General features: G+C 38.5%; 1 protein-coding gene across 8 annotated transcripts in view; it reads right to left on the reverse strand.

The window, feature by feature from the left end:
* TULP4 (TUB like protein 4) overlaps positions 1-18,203 on the reverse strand; it is a 154,828-nt gene that overhangs the window by 33,666 nt on the left and 102,959 nt on the right. For all 8 annotated transcript variants that reach the window (XM_051801546.1, XM_051801547.1, XM_051801544.1 and 5 more), the window contains 2 exons: positions 5,599-5,779; positions 3,220-3,354 (listed from right to left, as the gene is read on the reverse strand). In XM_051801546.1, the coding sequence (XP_051657506.1) occupies positions 3,220-3,354; positions 5,599-5,779 (316 nt within the window). The remainder of the gene's footprint in view (positions 1-3,219; positions 3,355-5,598; positions 5,780-18,203) is intronic.

An 18,203-nucleotide genomic window follows, 5' to 3' on the forward strand; every position in this document is an offset into this window, starting at 1 on the left:
TCTACTCACCTGCTTAATAGGGGTTTGCCAGAATCACACAGGGCCTGCTTAGTCTCTCATATACACGGATATGAATACACATATCAGTTACTTCTCTTACAGGCACCTCATGATAAGGAATGCCCACAACTTAATTTGGGGATGATAATTTCAAACCCTTATATCCTCTAGCTCTTTGTCACACTACAAGAGCAGCTCTAAAACTGTATTTTGCATTTCTGCTTGTGTTTCAGAGGCAGATTTGCATGCGCAAAGAGTACTGAGCTAGTCTTTAAACCTTTTTACTATTTAAACCAAAGGTGAAAGGCAGCTATTTTGTGCTGAGACGAAGTGAAGGTAAAGACAAAATTTCTGTGCTCTGGGATGCTCAATCTGCCAAGAATCTTTTGAAGACACTTGTGGGCGAGAAGCTGTCTTCAAATGAAGAAGCAGAAGAGAAATGAGAGTTGGCAGGAAGGATCTCAAAATTGTTTCAAGTTGTCAACTTGTCATTTTCAGGGACTTTTATGTGCAATTTAAAATGGTTTTGTATTATTTCAACTTTCTTATATTTCTCATGGGAATTATGCTTCTATACATATCAGAGGCAAGATGCAAGTTCCTCAAGATAATTTTACCACAGCTGGCACGGTATGCTTCTTGTTTTCTCTTAGTTTTCAGCCCTCTAAGTAATCTACAATGGGATTTAATTCATCTTTCTCAGAGAGTAAAATGATAGGCAGGCTAAAAATAAATGAGGCAAGCTGATCAACTCCACTTTTGGTAACTAGATTAACTACACAACTACCAAAATGAAAAAACAGTCTCCTTTCGATACATGTCTTCAGGTAAAACTTTCAGCTGATCCCCATACCAAGAGGAAGAGGAGTGATTACTTTGTCCAGCAGTTTTCCCTCTCACAAACTCCTAGAAATAGGTTGCTGCAAAGGCAGCAAAGGGTTGGATGTGGGCTGCAGCATCCTCCCAGGACAGAGTGGCTCTATTGCATGCTTGCACTGCCAACAGGGTCTTCAACAACTATTGAACCTTTATATAAAATAGCTCAACTGATAACTAGGTTCTCAGCATAAGCACAGAGATTAAAAATCAGATGGAGGTTTTGTCTAGGGTAATGGTCTGCAAGTAAATCAGTGGATCAGTCATCCCTCAAAACTATTTACCAACCACTACAGGCATGTGTATCAGCAAATGCTGAAGAGAGAGCATTGCAAATTTGCAATACCTCAGCAGGCAACAGTTATAAATAACAAGTGCAACTAGCAGATGTAGTTCAGCAGTTCTGCAGGTACCAGTGCGCTGAGAATCACTGAGTTAAAAAGCATAAAAAAAAGAAAGGAGGATACATCTGAACAGTTTAGGACCTCCACTAGGACTGACAAAATCACCAGTACTGTTCAAGCTGGATGAAAAGAAGAACTTTTATTTGGGTAATCAAATTATCAAAGTTTTTCTCTATCAATTTCACTGAAATATTCCCAGTAAAACGACAGCTCTGCAAAGCTAGTTGAATGGCAAAAATATATTGTTACCGCTTGAAATAGTTTTATAGTTGACTGCTTTAAAAACATATTGAGTAGCCTTACAATGGCTCATAAAGGTAGGGGTATCTGCTGCACAGACCACAAAGCAATACTTTGAGATTTTAAACACAACCAGAGGAACAAGAATTTGCAGCCAATACTGAAGACCATCCACTCTCAGCAGAATACCAAGTGCCTGGACAGGATGGAGACCCTGAACTGGGTGGTTTTGCACATTCTTGCAGTAAAATTACAATCACTTGAAACAAAATATGATATGAAGACACAGAAAAACCAGACATCTATATAAAACTATATGTAAATACTTTCCACTGTACAGTGCTTCAAAACAACAGAGTGATATCCCAGTCACCTTTCTCTGCCTCACACACACTCCCAATCCAGCAAGGTGCTGCACATTTTTAGTCTACTGATGAAAACAATGTAGCCCAGTTTATAACTCATAAAAATATTCCTACTCTAGCTTGCACATTAATATTTCTCTACAGGAGGGTGACATAATTAAGGGATCTTTTTTCCACTAGTGAAAGTCAATGGGGAAAGAGAAACAGGACAGATACCCTCGGCAAGAAAGAGCTCTGCAACTCTAAACAGAGAATAAGCTGGGGTTTGTTTCTCTTACTGTTTCCAGTTGAAAGATGGACTAGATGACAACTCAAGACTACTAAGTTTTCCATACTTTAGGCATCCTTTTGGCTGACAAAGTTTTCTCAATCATAGGGTTGCCTCATGATGCTACACTTTGCCACTCGTGCGCTTCTTGTGGTGGCACAGATGAAGGAGTGAAAAAGAAACCTCAAAGGTGATTTTTTTTCTTTTACGTCATAAGACTACTCTATATAATGGATCACCCAAAAACTATGGGGCTGGTGTTCAAGCAACTTTTCACCAAAAACATCCCACTGCTCCAGAACAGCTAAGAGTCTGCTCCAACAGCCTCATTTTCTTTTCATCTAATTTAAAACTAATTTACCTGTGCAGGTGCAAAAACATATTTAAGTTTGTGCCTGTGTGCTGCAGTGAATTAAAATGTCTCTGCAGGCAAAACACGGTAAATTGTACTGAGAGTGCTGGCAAAGTAAGAGACTTTTTTAATAGGTAAGAACAGTAAAAATTTCAATGTGAGTTAAAGATTTTACATGGAATACTGATCGAACAAACATTCATGCACATCACTTAGCAAGATGTATAGTAATTAATCAATGGCATTTTCCTTCCCTCAGAATAACTTGCCTCTTGATAGTTAATAATTCTAGCAAGTTTTCAATATTTGTGAGAATCAAAGCAGCATTGCAATTCATACTGGGTTACCAAAAGCATGGAAAACTTTGTGAATTAAACATGCAAAGGCAGTGTTACGTAGCAGAGGCATTCACGCAAAAAAGCATAAACACATTAGTACATTCAGCTGGATAACTGCAAACAGATCGATTGTTCTACAAAATTGCCATGAAAACACGATCACAAAAGCATTTTGAAACATTTTCCAAACACAAAAACTCCATCAGCCAAGCGTTGCTCTTCCTCCAGCAGGTGTCACTGCTCGAAACAGCAATAACAGCGGCCGAGTGCTTCAGGGTTAAGGAGAGACAACCACAAAAACATAATCTATGCACACATCACTAAGAATACAAGAAAAACAGAGCATAGGAAGGGGTGAAATGGTTTCTTTTTGTACCTTTCAACCCTGAGCGGATGATAGTAGGAGACAAGTCATCATAATTGTTCATTAAACTGATGTCTCCCGACGTGAAGCTGACAGTAAGCAGTGGCTTGGTGTTCTGCACCGGGACTGGATACGCAGCTGGTCCATCTGCAAAACAAGGCTCTGGAGTGAGTAAAAGGTAAAACAACCAAAAGTAACTACACCTAGGCTGAAACACACAGTGCTTCAGCCTACCATCATCAGGAGTGGTTGGTTCCTAGTCTCAAACTCCACCTGCTTACTTCTGCAACATCTAAGGGCAAAAGCAAAGCAGGTTTAGCTACTTAAGCTTGTCTGTTTCTGACACCACTGTTTTTACTTTGTGAATTTTTACTGCAGCATATCCAAGTGATTTATTGCATATACTATTATGTTATATACTGGTGTTTTTCAATCTTTCTCCATTGCCAACTCCCTAAAGTGCCAAAAAATTGAAAACCAGTGCCTCGGAAGGCTTCCTTGAAACCCAAGTTGAAAACCAGTGTGATGAACCATATAATCACAAATAATTAAAAATTATTTGTTCGACATACTTTCTTCTTGGGCAAGTGCTGGGGACTCCTCCTTAAGTCACATAGAGACATCATAAGAACTTCTAAGAGAACAATCCGACCTTTCACAAATTACTCCATTCTAAACGTTAAGAGCTAGGTAGCAGCATGAAGTTACCTTCCATTCTGTGTAACAGGATCCAATGCACCCAAAGGTCTGAGTGAGCCCAAATGGAACATGTGCCTTAAAAACCATTTCTGCAAAGTCTCTGCTCCTCTGGGCTTGTTTTTCAGCATTCACTGAAACTCCTTTGTTTAAATACTTCACGACCAATATCACCATCTGTAGCATTTGCTGTTTAACTCTTTCTGTTTACAGTTTCTGAGAGGAGAGGCCACTGGTCCCTGATTAAGTGCCTCTCAAGGCCCAGCCAAGATCTTTTCAGTCAATAAAAATGGCAGAGCCAGTTTAGAGTAGTATTGCTTCTGACTTGTAAAAAAGCTGATCAGAAAGCATTTTGGAGAAAGATGTCTAGTAATTACCATCTCTGTGTGTATATAATTTAAAAAGAAAAACCCAACAAACTTCTAGTCCTTCCTACACATCTGTGTGAGTCAAAGGCTCATCACCTTTGAGAGATTTATGCTGCATCTGCTCTCAAGAAAACACATCATGTTTGGGTAATCATTAAAATGGGCTTGTAGGCTTGTAACGAGTTCACCCACCCCCTGACTGACTCAGAAAAAGCTAACACATTCAGATCATTTAAGTTCTCATCTGTGTATTCTGCAGCTTCACCATCCTCCAACTGGAACCTCAGTATTTAAAAACAAAAACAGCAAAAAACCAATTCAATGTTGTTGTCTGTCTTGTTTTAGAAGCTTGCTATGTTGAAGTTTGTTTCTTTTCTTCTAAGATATCTCACCCAGTACCAAAAGTGAGGAACGAAAGCCAAAATGAAACTCAATTTTAAAATATGCTAACATTTTACCAGATGATCAGACTATTTCTTTCATTATTTATCCATTGATTATAAACTAAGCAACCACATCAATAGGAAGTATTAGTATTACTTAAATAAGAAGAATGGGACTGACTGTGCATGGACACTTAGGCCTCATACGTTTTTGCTACTGATGATTTTTACAGTTTAAAAACAAAGCATTTCACCAAATGAGTTGTATTGAGACTTCAGGAGAGGGAAGGATTTCTTCCTGACCCTCAAACTGGCAATCTGCTCTGAAGCACGTGAATTAGTAACTCCAGACAGCTTTAGTCATCCTGCTTCTACCCCACATAATTGCAGGTAATACCTTCATTTTCGAGCCTTCTATAGTACTTATTGAACTCTTTATGTCAGGACTATCAGAGATGGGACCGAAATAATGAGTCTTACAGAAATCCTACAAAACAGAGATAAAATTACATATATAGTACTTCACACTATGTCTAGTACTGGTGTCTTTTCATGTGAACCTATATAGTAACACATTAACTTCTGTGACTGCACTCTGACTACCTGCATACATATGAACCATTGCAATACCTCATACCTGCTTATCAGTGAAACCTGACATGTCCCTATCTGGTGTTTTTCACTCACCCTCACTGAAAACTTTGAGCTTTGTGCTGTTATCTCATTTGTGCAGAGGCAGAGCAGCACAGATGAGGTACGACCTGCAGCCAGGCTGGTGGCAGAGCTGGGAACAAACCCACTCTCCCATACCAGCTCTCTGCTCTACCAGAGCTTGAAACTGTGCCCATCCTGCTGTTTTTGAACAGCATGAGAACTCCCTGTATTTAAGATATCTTCGTGAGCACTTGCAAAGCTGAAACAGAAGGACATGCACATAACACTACCTTGTGGTGGGGAATAGTCATCAGAGTCCGTGTCACTCTCGCTGCTGTCCTCCACCAGGAAGCTGGGGTAGTTCCAGGACATGTTGAGGATGCCATCTGACTCATGAAGGAGTACATGGGCCAGCATTCGGCCATGACAGTCCATGACGATAACCTGTCCATCAGCAGTGCCAAACAGTACCTGGAAATAACAGAACAGGCCTTAGTCTTGCCAAATGTCAGCCACCGAACTCTCCTTCAAATGCATCTTATAGTTAACTAGCTATGCTGGAAATTAATTGAAGGCAAAGCAGTCAGGGATGTGAAATGGTGCCAGAATAGGACATTGCAACAAAAGATTTTTGTAAAAAATGAAGTTAAAGCAGCAGAGTCTAGAGCTAAGATCATAAAAATCTGTGAGCAAGTAATGTCTTGTGGTGGGTGCGTTTTGTTCACTTTAATATGAGACATTACATTTTATTTGAACTTGGCCATTACTACAACTAAAGTGAGCAGGTAGAAGGGCTACCACAGATTCTGCAGTATTCTTGGATTATATAGAAACATCTAAAATTGGTGGAAGAAACCAAAGTATGCATCAGTCATAACAGTATCAAAAGAAAAGGCACTGCTGACAAAAGTGAGGTCTTTGCAGAGATTTCAAACAGCTTGTAAGAAATAGAAAACTGAATAGAGAAAGACAGGTTATTCAGTTGACAAGCTGAGAGCAGGTGGCAAAACAGAGGCAAAAGCAGTATGATCAGTCCAAGAGGAAGGCAATGTGCTACACATTCAGGGAGATGAAGAAGAGCTTCCACCGACCATTTCAAAAACAAAATGGATAACCCGAGTTTTTTTCTCGCCCCTAAACAACTCCATAGCCATTGTGCACAGACTGAGGTCAGTCTGACTGGAACCTGCAATTTCTTTTTTTATAAGCATTTTCCGTTTTAAGGCTTCAAGCAAGTTAAGATCCTGCATATTTGATGAATTTTAGTAAACCATCAGGAAATAAGGATGAATAAATCTTAAAACTATAAATGCATTAGCCAAGGCCATTGCTGCTATCATGTAATTCCATAAGAGGTGAATACATTTTAAAGCAAGTTTAAAGGCACTCATCAATTTGAAATCTGGTCAGCATTAAAAATGCAGCTAAAAGGAAGGCCTATCTTATACTTGCTCTTCAGTCTGCCACCTACTTCCAATACTTGTAAATTTAAGTTACTAACAATTATATGCTCAGATCAAAAATTCACCTAGCCTTGTATCTTACCTTTAAGAGTGGTCAAGTGTTTGGTGAAGAGTAAAAGAACAGGACGCACTGAGCAGGCATCTCCCCTACACACACATGTAGCTTTCAGCAAAAAATATTCCCTCTTCTTTGATAATTGATAATTTCAGTTGGTAACCTTTAGCTCTTAATACTAAAAGAAATACAGAATAATTGTTCCCTACTTACATTCTCAACATCAGTCACAATTTTATAGACCTCTATTATCTAATCTGCTAGTCATCTCTTTTCCAAGTTGAAGAATCATAGCCTACTTAGGATCTCCCGGTACAATTGTTGTTCAAAGACTGCAATCACCCTTGCTGTCCTCTGCTGTCAGAGGTCTTCTTTTCCATCTTCCTTCTGAGGTGTAGTGTCAGACTTGCAGCATTCAAAGTGTGTATTGTATCAGACTTGTACAACAGCCCTCTCCTAGGAAGCAATTGTCATGGTTGCACTTTTGGATGTTTCAGAAAGCGAGCGTGGCTTCTTAAGTCTTAGTCAATAAAAAACAGGTACTAAAATTTCTTCAGTGATCAATATAATGATCAATGAAGGTTGTAAACTAGAATGGCAATTTAACAAAAGAACTCCAGTGAAGTCATTGAAATCTTAAGAAAAACAATGGAGTTGTTTCACATTATCAAAAGTATTGAAAAATCAGTATCTGGATGCCTTAACTATAATCATTACATGTTATGAATATTTTTGTGTTAAACAGTTGCTGGGTTAAAACAGCAGCTAAAGTTTGCTACAAGCCTCAGATTACTATTCTTAGATATAAAAGCAAGAACTCCAGTTTTGTTCATCTCACACCACTTTCTTTCATGATTCTTTATTCTTCTTTCACTTATATCATCTCATCTCCTTTCACACTGTTCATTATTTCAACTGTTCTCACGTGTATAATCAGTGCACAGCCACTTTCACTATTTACTTTCAAAACACAGCCACTCTCCTTCAGATCTCTACAAAATAAACTTCTACAAAGTCAAAATCCTACTAGCTTTTCACACCACTTTCATTCTACTCTATAGATTAGTTTGTTACCAGTTTCCTAGAAGTTTTATAACTTCAAATACCTAGACAGAGGAGGTGAAACTCTCTGTTGTTTCTGACAATAGTAGCAATTTTAGTGCTTCCTAAAATCCAGTAGAATCATTTTATAATTGGGTACGAATGCTTGCACTCATCACCCAGAGTTCAGTCCCATCTCAATCTAAAGCTAATTCTTTTGAGTAGCTATGCCCCCAAATCATTCAAAATTATGAAGTCCTCAGTAATTTCCAATTCAGATCAGAACAGTTGCATGTCAGTATCTTAATTCTTCACTGGAACCTCAGAGATCTTTAGCAACCCAGAAATGTCAGAGGGTACCCTTCATCTCTTTAGTCAGGTTGTAGGTTGCAAGAAGCAGCTAAGATTTGGGGTTATTGTAGCAATACAACCTTTAAAATGAAAGCATTTATCAGGCTGATAGCCCTGCTGGCTGAACTCCTGCTGAAGCTGTAAAAATGTCTAATGGTGTTATCATCCATAACATTACTCAAGTTATAAATGCCACACTTAAGCTACTCATGTCAGATGAATAAAACTCTCTTGACCTTCAGACAAAAGGTTGAGCTACAGGGTATGCCTGAAGGATCTAACAGAGAAATTTAAAAAGTTGCATTTTAGCTGCCTAAATTAATATTTTTTTGGTTATTTGCAGATCTAGGAGGTCAGAGGGAATACTGGAAAAAGGTAATGAACAAGTAATAGTGTTTTGTTACAAAAGCTAAATGATAATAATAGTAATTAAAAAAACCAAACCCAAGTACTTATTTTGAAGTGGTTCTTTGGCCCCTTGTTCTGTTCTTAACTCATTTCCCTTTCCTTCATACTGTTCATTATTTCAACTGACTTTACATGCATAACCACTTGTAGAATTGCATTTGTAGAATATGCATAATCTGATAACCAAATACCTAAAATCACCCAATACATTCAAAGTGTGAGTCAGTACCACAACAAAAATACACTATGTCTTTACAAAACATATCAAAAGTAACAAAGCCCATGCTACAGTGAAGCTGTAGTTGATTAAAGGTCACACAAATGCAGGGCTCCTGTAATGCCTACATGTTACATGCTTTGAAGGAAAAACTGCGGTAAACAGCATTAGGACAGTTTTCTAAGTCTACCAAGAGCTGAAAGTTTGGTTCAGTTCTGAAACACACATGTCCCGGTTCTCCATGAAATCCAAGCTTGGGGTGATTCCTATCTATTATAACAAATTTGAATCACCCTTCTCTTAAGTCTGCTGACCTCTTAAGTCTCTGGGATAAGTTTCATAATCTAGTTTTGGTAAATGAAAAGATTTTTCATCTAAAGATTTTTAAGCTATCATCCATGAAACTTATCATTCAAGACTGCAATCCCCTTAAATGCCCCAAGATATCAAAAACTCTTCAATAAACAGTCTGAAATATACCAATTTCTGAAAGACATATGGTAAGCAAAAGATGGGGTATTCTGCTCTGAAGTATTCATCTCATGAGAAGATGACAATTAGAATAGCCAAGAAGCTACAAAATTATTTTCAAGAGGAACAACTTGAATCTGTTTGGTGACTGTCACTGTTCCTGTAAGATCTGTCATGATGCATCTGGACCAGACAGAGTACTAGCAGAAAATGGTTTGACAGCACAGAGATCAACAAAGCTACAATGGAATGGCCAAAGACCTAGTGTTCAGCTCAGGAGGCTCACCACTTCGTAAGAGAAGTATAATTTTCCAACAGTGATGTTCTTTTTGCATTTTGTTGCTATTTAATTTGGTTTAATGTAAATTGAACTCATCAACAGTAAGAATACTCAAGCTTTATGTTAATTTGAATATACCAGCATTAGAAAACGGGGAGATCCTGCCATCTCACCATATCTGATTATATGCAGTACCTGAGGAAATTAAGTTGTTATGATTTTAGACTTAAGCCTATGAAACTGTCCTGACTTAAATCTGCAGAGAACCTAGCCATGGTCCATTCCTGCATCTTTGCCTGTCCTCATTGTCAAAGAAGCTTTCCAGAACTGCAGTCACTTTGACTCTTATAATAAGCAAGGATAATCCAATCCCAGTAATAATGTATTAAATGACTTGATGTATATATGTGGGATAAAAGAAAAAATTGTTTCCAGTCTCAGGTTTTGGTTGTTCAAACTGAACAGTCAATACTGTTACAGCAAGATATTGATAAAACAAGATGCCTCTCTTCATGACATTTAGTACCAACAGTAAAGGTTTCTAATGTTGCTGGTTAAACAAAACTCCCAGGAAATCTGATCAATACATTTTAAGAACTTGGGCTGTCATTCTGCATCAAGGAAACAACCGAGCCTTTGACTGAAGCCGAAGTATTAGAAGCTGGATTTGCTATTGCTAGTGGAAGAAATACAAAGCCTCTCGAGGCTACTTTAGGGTAGCACTTCTAAAGTGAGGGGTTCCAGTATCGTGATGCTAGAATGTGGTAAAGAGAACATGTATCTGCTTTACTTCTGTCGGCCCAGGATTTTTAAAAGATCCCCTCTGACTTTTTACAATTAACATAAATCTGACAACTCACAAAAGCAAAACAACTTGCAGACTTCACTAATTAAAACAGAATTTAGTAAACTCCATCCTAGTACAATTTCACTGTTTAAAACCCCAAATTTCCCCATAAAGACAGAACTTGCCTTGTAGGACTATGCAAGGTACATGAACAGATTGCCTTTAAATTCCTGGATACAATGAAATGTTCTGAAAATTAATGTCATCTGTCATGAAACTTCGAGTGCTCTAATCTTCCCTCAGCTATGGCTAAGTTGTCAATAACTCCACTGAGCAACTTCTCAAGTTATGGATCTTCCTTCTCCCATAAGACAGCTGGTAGCTGGAAGGACAAAGTGACCACACAAAGTTTTTCCAGAAAGCAAATGATCACATTAGAAAAGCAAAGACTTAGATATGTCCTAGAAGATGTTTACTGGGACACTCCAGCACACTGAGCTTTACTGGACATGAAATAATCATTCAACAGCCCTACAGTATTACAAAAAACTGTACTTAACCTGTAAATATTGGTATCCCACAACAGTAAACATTTTAAATAGCAGTATTTTAAAATTAAGAAACAATTTAAAACAGGGTATGACATAAAGGCAAACCCACTGTCTCCATTTTTAAAGTGGAAATTGACTCCTCAGTCTTCCCCTTTATGGATTGATTCCTGGCCAGTTCTTCTCCCTGCCCTGCTAATCCATCCAAACATAGTAAGTACAGTATGTATTGTTATAATTTGCTGGGGTTTCTATACCTGCCAAATCCTTCATGCACAGGATGAAGGAGACTATGAGACTAAGCCAAAGCACAGTATTTCTGTCAGGAAATCCTAAGGAGTGGGCTACTTGCATTGGAATGTGTTGACTTTTCAGAACTAAATACATAATTTCTGCTATTTTTTTTGTAGACATTACTTTTACTGACACATGCAAAGACGTCTGTGAGACTAGTGAATCATGATCTCCCTCTGGAAGAAACATCCTACTTAGGTCTTTTCAGACAAGTTTACAGTTGTTTTGTTATTCCATGTTCAGTTTTTGCTTTAACCAGTTGTGAGGTGCAGATGTAAACCTTATTTATACATCTCTTGAATGTTCCTAAACCCTTTTCTAAATGTATTGCAGCAAAATAGTGTTGCCTTTCAAGACTTAGGACACAGACAAGATGATTTCTGCTAGCAGCTATATTGTTCTTATTCAAGATCTTTCGTAATATTTGGATGTATCAGTCAGACAGAGGGACTTGCTGCATTTCAAACTACCCTGTTCTAGGATTCTCTTTTAATTTCCTCAGCCTCAGTTACGAGTCTCTGTAACAGTGAAGTAGTAGCTCAAGGCAGAAAACTCATCAGCATCTTGTGACCAAGCAAATCACAAATGACCTCACAAAACCTCTAGATTTTTGGTTTTTAACATTCTCCAGGGTTAACTTCTAAAGTTTGAAGAATTCCTCTTGCACCTACCCAATTTGCAAACCTTGCACTTTCAGCATTTTGTTTTACTCTCTGCCTCTGTGTGTGCCTGTTTGGCACACACATCTGCTAAAACCTTGGTACCATCAAACCAGGTAGTACGAATGCTGCCATTAACAACTTACTCTGCACAGCTCTGCATTTGCAGCTGCCTTCTTCAGTGTTCTGCTTCACTGACACTCCCTTTTTCAAAATTTAGACCTGTCTTAATGTTTTCTTTCCATCAGCCTCCTCCCTTACTTCCCCCCATAGGAAAAGCAGGCATTGTACCTCAGAAACTACATTCTGCAAAAATGCTAATAAAGCCAACTGCATTTGCACTGTCAGAAGATGCTGAGCAGTTCAAGAAAGCTGAATTAGTTCTGTTTGCCCTGATTTAGTCATCTGGACAAACATTAGTATTTATGATAGGAAAAGCCTTCAGAGTTGTCACCATAATGGCATCATACTAATAGAGATAAATCTATTTTGCTGATTCAAAATTAACTGAACTATAAAGTGATTAATATACAAAATGATTTATCAGCCTTCTGTTTATGCAGGTAGGCCTAGTAACATAGGAAATACTAGGAAAATTATTGCCTTTAATTATTTTCATTCATTAGCCTAATGAAAGAATGCTGGTCTTGCAAAGGCTTAGTTACCGCATTTTGCATTTATAGTATTAGCATTTTCCATTCCTTGGGTTCTTCTTGTTTACTGCTTCTCCATCACAAAGCAAGAGACAGTGCAGCAGTTGCTTCTTAGAATACATTACAAAGTGAAAGTTTGTTTTGCCTCAGTGTGATATTTTTGGCTTTCCTTTTTTTTACCTCAAAATGTAGAGAGAAAGAAAGAAGCAGAGTGAGGGAGACAGCTGGTCTCCTGCTGCATGCTTTTTATTTCCATTAAAAATTCAGTCACTGTAAAGCGGTTTCTTGAACTGACACAAAAAGAGACATCACCACAATTCACACACAAGCTCAGAGGGAAAGCGCTAGGTTTTCTTTGACTGCCTTTATGTCCAAAAAAAACTGAGAAGAGTTTTTGTTTCCTCAGACATGGGGAATTACCAGCTCCACACATGGATGGTACACCCAGGATCATTCAGTTAACTGCATATATACAAATAGCAGTGAAATTCTCATTTGAGGCAATTAACGCTTTCAAAAGCAGCACTGGTTTAGTTACCTACTTTCAGGACTCTCTTCTACAGAGTCCATAGGGCTATTACAAAGCCCTATTACAAAATGAGAAAACAAAGTAAATCCACTGGAGATCTCAGTGACAAATCCATTTAAAAAATAAGAAGTACTAAAACCTGGAGATTCAAACTGCACTGGCTTTATTTCTTTCTAAAATAGAATAACATAGCTGAATGACTGCAAATGAGATACAGCCTTGAATGCCAGTTCAGGAGTCAAAAATGTAAGTATTCTTAAAACCAGGATCTCAAGCCATACAACTACTGTGGACATGTGGGGATAGAAGTAATTGTCCAGGCAGAGATAATGTTATTTGAAAGCATTCTGGCAAATCACAGAACGACTGATTATTATATGTCTCTGTAATTATATCTGGACCAATTCTGACCTGTGTATTCTAGGAATACACATTTCTATATTCTTTATTGACTGTGGAAATATTTTTCAAGGAAGCATCCTATTGCAATTACATTTTTAATTGAAAAGAGTTGTCCTCTACTGTATTAACAATATGCCTTAGTTTACTTAAGATGTGGACAAGAGTTGTACTTTTTTCAAAGGTGTGTCATGTTTCAAATCACATTTGAAGTAGCATGCAAAATGAACAAAAAACCAACAGCTGAACACCTTCTAAAGAACATCTTCTTTAGATGGCAATTTACTCAGACAGGACTCTGAGCCTGGACCACTGAGCTCCCACAGCAGAAGTAGTCTGGAATGCTCTTTAAGCAGCACTGTTTTCTGATTTCTAACTAAACTCTGAAAGGAAAGCGCACACATGTCTATGAAAACACACATTTTTCATATATATCCAATTATATATAGCAACAAAAACAACATTTGGTGGGAAAACGCAATTAGTTTTACCAACAACTACTCAATCAGGCAAAGAAGTCAACTGATAATCTTGGCAGTTTCCCACATTATTTCCAAGCCAGGTTTTAGTTATTTCCTGAAAGATATGTTGACTGCTGAAGCCAAAATCTCCTTCAGAGTTTTAGAAGTCTGAGAGCTTCTGCTGGGGTTTTGTGGTTTTTTGTCCTAATTGAAAACGGTATTACTTAGAAAAAAGGATGACAATGTCTTTGCTGTTTTGAATTTCATCATATAAAATCAAGAAGCCTCTGGAAGTTACTCCCCTAACTTCTGCACTCTCCTTCTAGATCTTAGGTAACTCGGCATGGTCAGGAAATACATTGAATGGCTGAGGTCAAGTGTAACTGAGTCAACACGGAATCAGGCTGAGTAATAAACTGTTACTGAATGAGGCTCTGAAGAAGAATGACTATTCTTCTAAAACCAAGGAAAGCAGGGAAGGATTAATCTCTTTTCTGTTGATGCAGTCACCAACAATCCCTCAATGTCTGAACACTGACAAGAAACTGGCTCCTGGACAAAGCAGAGAGCTCCAGTTGAATCCATGCAGGATGAAACATTGATAGAAAAGGTTTTGGAGAATAAAGAGATGCTGCTCCCACTTCCCATTGGCATACTATCTTTTTTTGTCAAATCGATGGAAAGACTACATGATATCACCTTCCAAAAATAACACCTTTCATCTCCCATTTACTATGAAACTTGGTCCTTCTCTCCCAGACAAGACCTAGTGCAAAAATCTGCAAATATCTTCCTCCAGATTCAGTCACTCTAATCCTCCTCTCCTGCACCAAGGTTTCAGACTATTCGCAGGCTTGAAGACATCTGACCCAAGTTCAAGACCCCATTTGGCTCCTGGTCTTCTTATTAACTTCTAAAACATTGATGGATAAGTGATGATAAAGTTCACATCAACCATGCTGCCAGTTACATTTCTTTTGAACCGAAAAGAGCACAAAGCTCTGGATGAACCAAAGGGATCCTGGGGCCGAAGCATTCTCCGCCAAGTGGCTTTGGCAATGGAATAATGGACTGTTTCTGAAAAATGCTGTAAAACCTTGACAGTTTGGAGAGTTTTTCCTCTGTAAGAATTCCACTTTCACTCACATGCCCTCTTCTGACCAGTTCAAAATCTGAACACAGCAATTTTCCTACCTTACATATGACTTCTCCTTAGAAAGAGGGCACCTTCCCACAGAAGGTTTCATTTTTTCCCTGCAGTGCCTAAAAAGCAGCATAGGTATATGCTGCTCCCTTGCAGAGGTCTGCTGCAAAACCTCATTCTTACTATTTGCCCCACAGCTGAGCATAGCACAGAGCTTTTGAAAAAGACAAGTTCAAGTAAGCACTCCCTGTCCTAAAGAACTGAAGACTTCAGGCTATATAAGCAAAATCTTTCTGTACAAATGCCAGCAAGGTGAGAGGAGAGGTAAACAACTTCTTTCTTCCTGACGCTTCCCACACATCGACTGGTTGTGTTTCTATTTGCGCTCATCTTTACTTTGCTGACTCAAACACTTTTGCTTCAAAAATGTAAAACAGCACTGGGTAGAAAAAAGCTAAGTGGACACATTAACTGAATAGCATGACAAGTCTTCAGCTCTCCCTCCATCTCTAGTTTGTCACTGCCATCGACATCCTTGTGTTGATGCCATGTCACTGCCATTGACACGGTAGAATGTGCAGAGCTTAACAAACTCCAGATTCCAGTCAACTAAAATAGCAATATTGTGACCTGAGTGTCATAGGGAAATATTTCCAAGGTACACTGTTAAGTGTACAGCCTAGTACACTGTGCATCCAAAGGGATGTAGAAATCCATTCAGCCAATCGCTTTTTGCAGTAACAAACATCAAATACCCTGTCTACAATGATGAGCAAAACATTAAAAAAGTTGTATTACTCCTTTCAGGCAGAGTCATTAGGGGGAAAATTTCCTTGCAAGACTCATCTGAAACAGTGTTGACATGAAACACTGCAGGAGCTACTGAGAAAACATGAGCCATGATGCCATCAGTCCATAAATATCCCCCATGTTACAGCCCTCATGACTAGAACAAACAGCACCATCTTGTTAGCTCTCTCAGCGCCTTGCCTCCACAGGCTGGATGAAGAGCATCAAGGGAAAGATTAGGCAAGGCACAGATGAAGTGAGTGGGAAGAAGAAAGCACACTGAAGCATCACCTTATTGCTCTGTTCCTTCAATTACCCACTCAATAAATGTGCAGTACAGGCTAGGGTTTCTGGCAGGAAAAATCTTGTCTGGAATAAACTCACAGAGAGATGCCACAGCTCCTGAAACTGTAGATGAGCTCTGGAGGCTCCAAAGAGAACATCCTTGTTGTCTACCCTCACCAAAACTCAAGGCAAACCCTATAAAGTCCTCATCTGAGTACCGAAATTTGCAGTGTAGCTGCTCATTGCAGTGAGAAAAGGAGAGTGCAACTAAAAAAAGGTACAGTGCACCAAGCTATCTAACTCTTCTCCCTCCTTCTTTTTGGAAGCTGTATTTTCAGCAGAATGATGCATGCAAACCTACTCTGAGACAAAAACGCAAAGGAAAGACAATGTTAATACAACTACGCACTGATAGCAGAAAAAAGCAGGGAAGAAAAGAGAAATCCATAATTTAGGAAATAGCTGCATAATGCAGCTTGAAAACAACATAATAAAAAGAGATGGGAGAAAGAAAGGCAAAATAGCACTTAAAATTCACATTTCTTTTTCACACAAAATCTGTCGCTATTATGTACCATCATAAAAATCAAGTCCCCAAGCAAAGAGCAAAACCAAAGTGTTACTGAATTCCAGCGTGTATAAATACATAAAACAAGAATACAAAGTCTCCCCAAAAACATTTAAACCTTTTAAGTATAGATAAAACCCCCACATATTTTGTCTATGAGAGGCTGCAGTAGTATAGTAAACATTCATAGGCCCCTCAGCACAAGCAAGCAGAAATCATTAATTTTAATAGCAAGTTTGCCACAAAGGTTTGAAATGCTTCTAAAATCAGCCCAAAATATTAAAGACAGTTAAGCTGTGGTAGGTTTTGTTTATCTGGTTTTTTTATTTACCAAACAGATTTATCTTGAAAGACAACTGAACTTGCCTTCCCCTGCATTTTCCTTTTTTTACACTTTAATGCTGCTGCTCAATTATGCAGCATGCAAAGCAAAAACCTTTATACATGACTTAACCATTGTCTGCAGTCCTTGTGGCTTGAATAAACTGCCTACTTAATTAATGACACTTCTTCAATGCTATAAAAAGCCTCTAGCCATTTTCCCCAGTAATCTGAGTAATTCATCCATCTATGAAAATAAGACTTTCAGTTCTTTGTCAAAGTCTGTATCTTATGGTGCAATTCTGAGCGGCCCTAGTCATTGTAAACATGTATGTGGGGTCATTTGATAGTCTCTACATCCAGAACTGATGGGAGAAAAGATATATCTTTGTATGTTAAAACACAAAAATATAGTTATTCCCCAGCATTTTAAAGGCTCAATTATGTGAACCAGTAAAAATCCTTAATAGGGACAAGAAATATTCTAATAAAGACCAAAATAATTGCTTACACTTTCAAATTGTACAGGTTCCTTCTCTTCATTCATAATAATTAAGGTAAACAGCTACCTTCCCTGTACTGCCCCAGCTGCCTGTTTGTAGCTCCCTTTCATCATTCTGTCAACTCACTAAAAGGTGTCTTCAAGATTTTTTTCCACACAGCTAGATGTCTGAGAATAATTAAACTTGAACAGTGTGACTAGCACAATAGCAAGGACTGCCTGAATAAGATGTGTGCTACAGCACCTGAATACAATCAAAGAAGTAGGGTGCACAAACTCCTCATTCCAAGGTAAACGTAGGTGAGAAGATGACAGCAGGGCCCAAACAGATACAATATTTTCAAACACTTACAAAGTCCTTAGTTGTAAGCTGTGTTCTGGAAGCTAGGTAAGGCTGCTACCCCTCCTCCCAGCTTAGGAGCTGTTCAGAACAACATTTCCCTGAAAAGGTAGTAGCAAATGCAAGTTCACAGATGAAAATGAGAGGTCCAAAAGCAGACTCTACTAAAGTGGACCTAGGTAAATTCCTGCCAGGGACTAAAGTCATACCAAAATCAAGAAGCCTGAGAGACAAGCTCATGAAACACCCAGTGCCACCAGTAACCATTTGACAGCGCTTCTCATTAATCAGTTCCTACCTCCTATGAGAACTGTGGCTACCACATGGCAG

The sequence above is a fragment of the Manacus candei genome, unplaced genomic scaffold (assembly GCF_025592945.1).
Source record: "Manacus candei isolate 608988 ecotype Guabito, Panama unplaced genomic scaffold, ASM2559294v1 h1tg000052l, whole genome shotgun sequence".
Classification (NCBI taxonomy): domain Eukaryota; kingdom Metazoa; phylum Chordata; class Aves; order Passeriformes; family Pipridae; genus Manacus; species Manacus candei.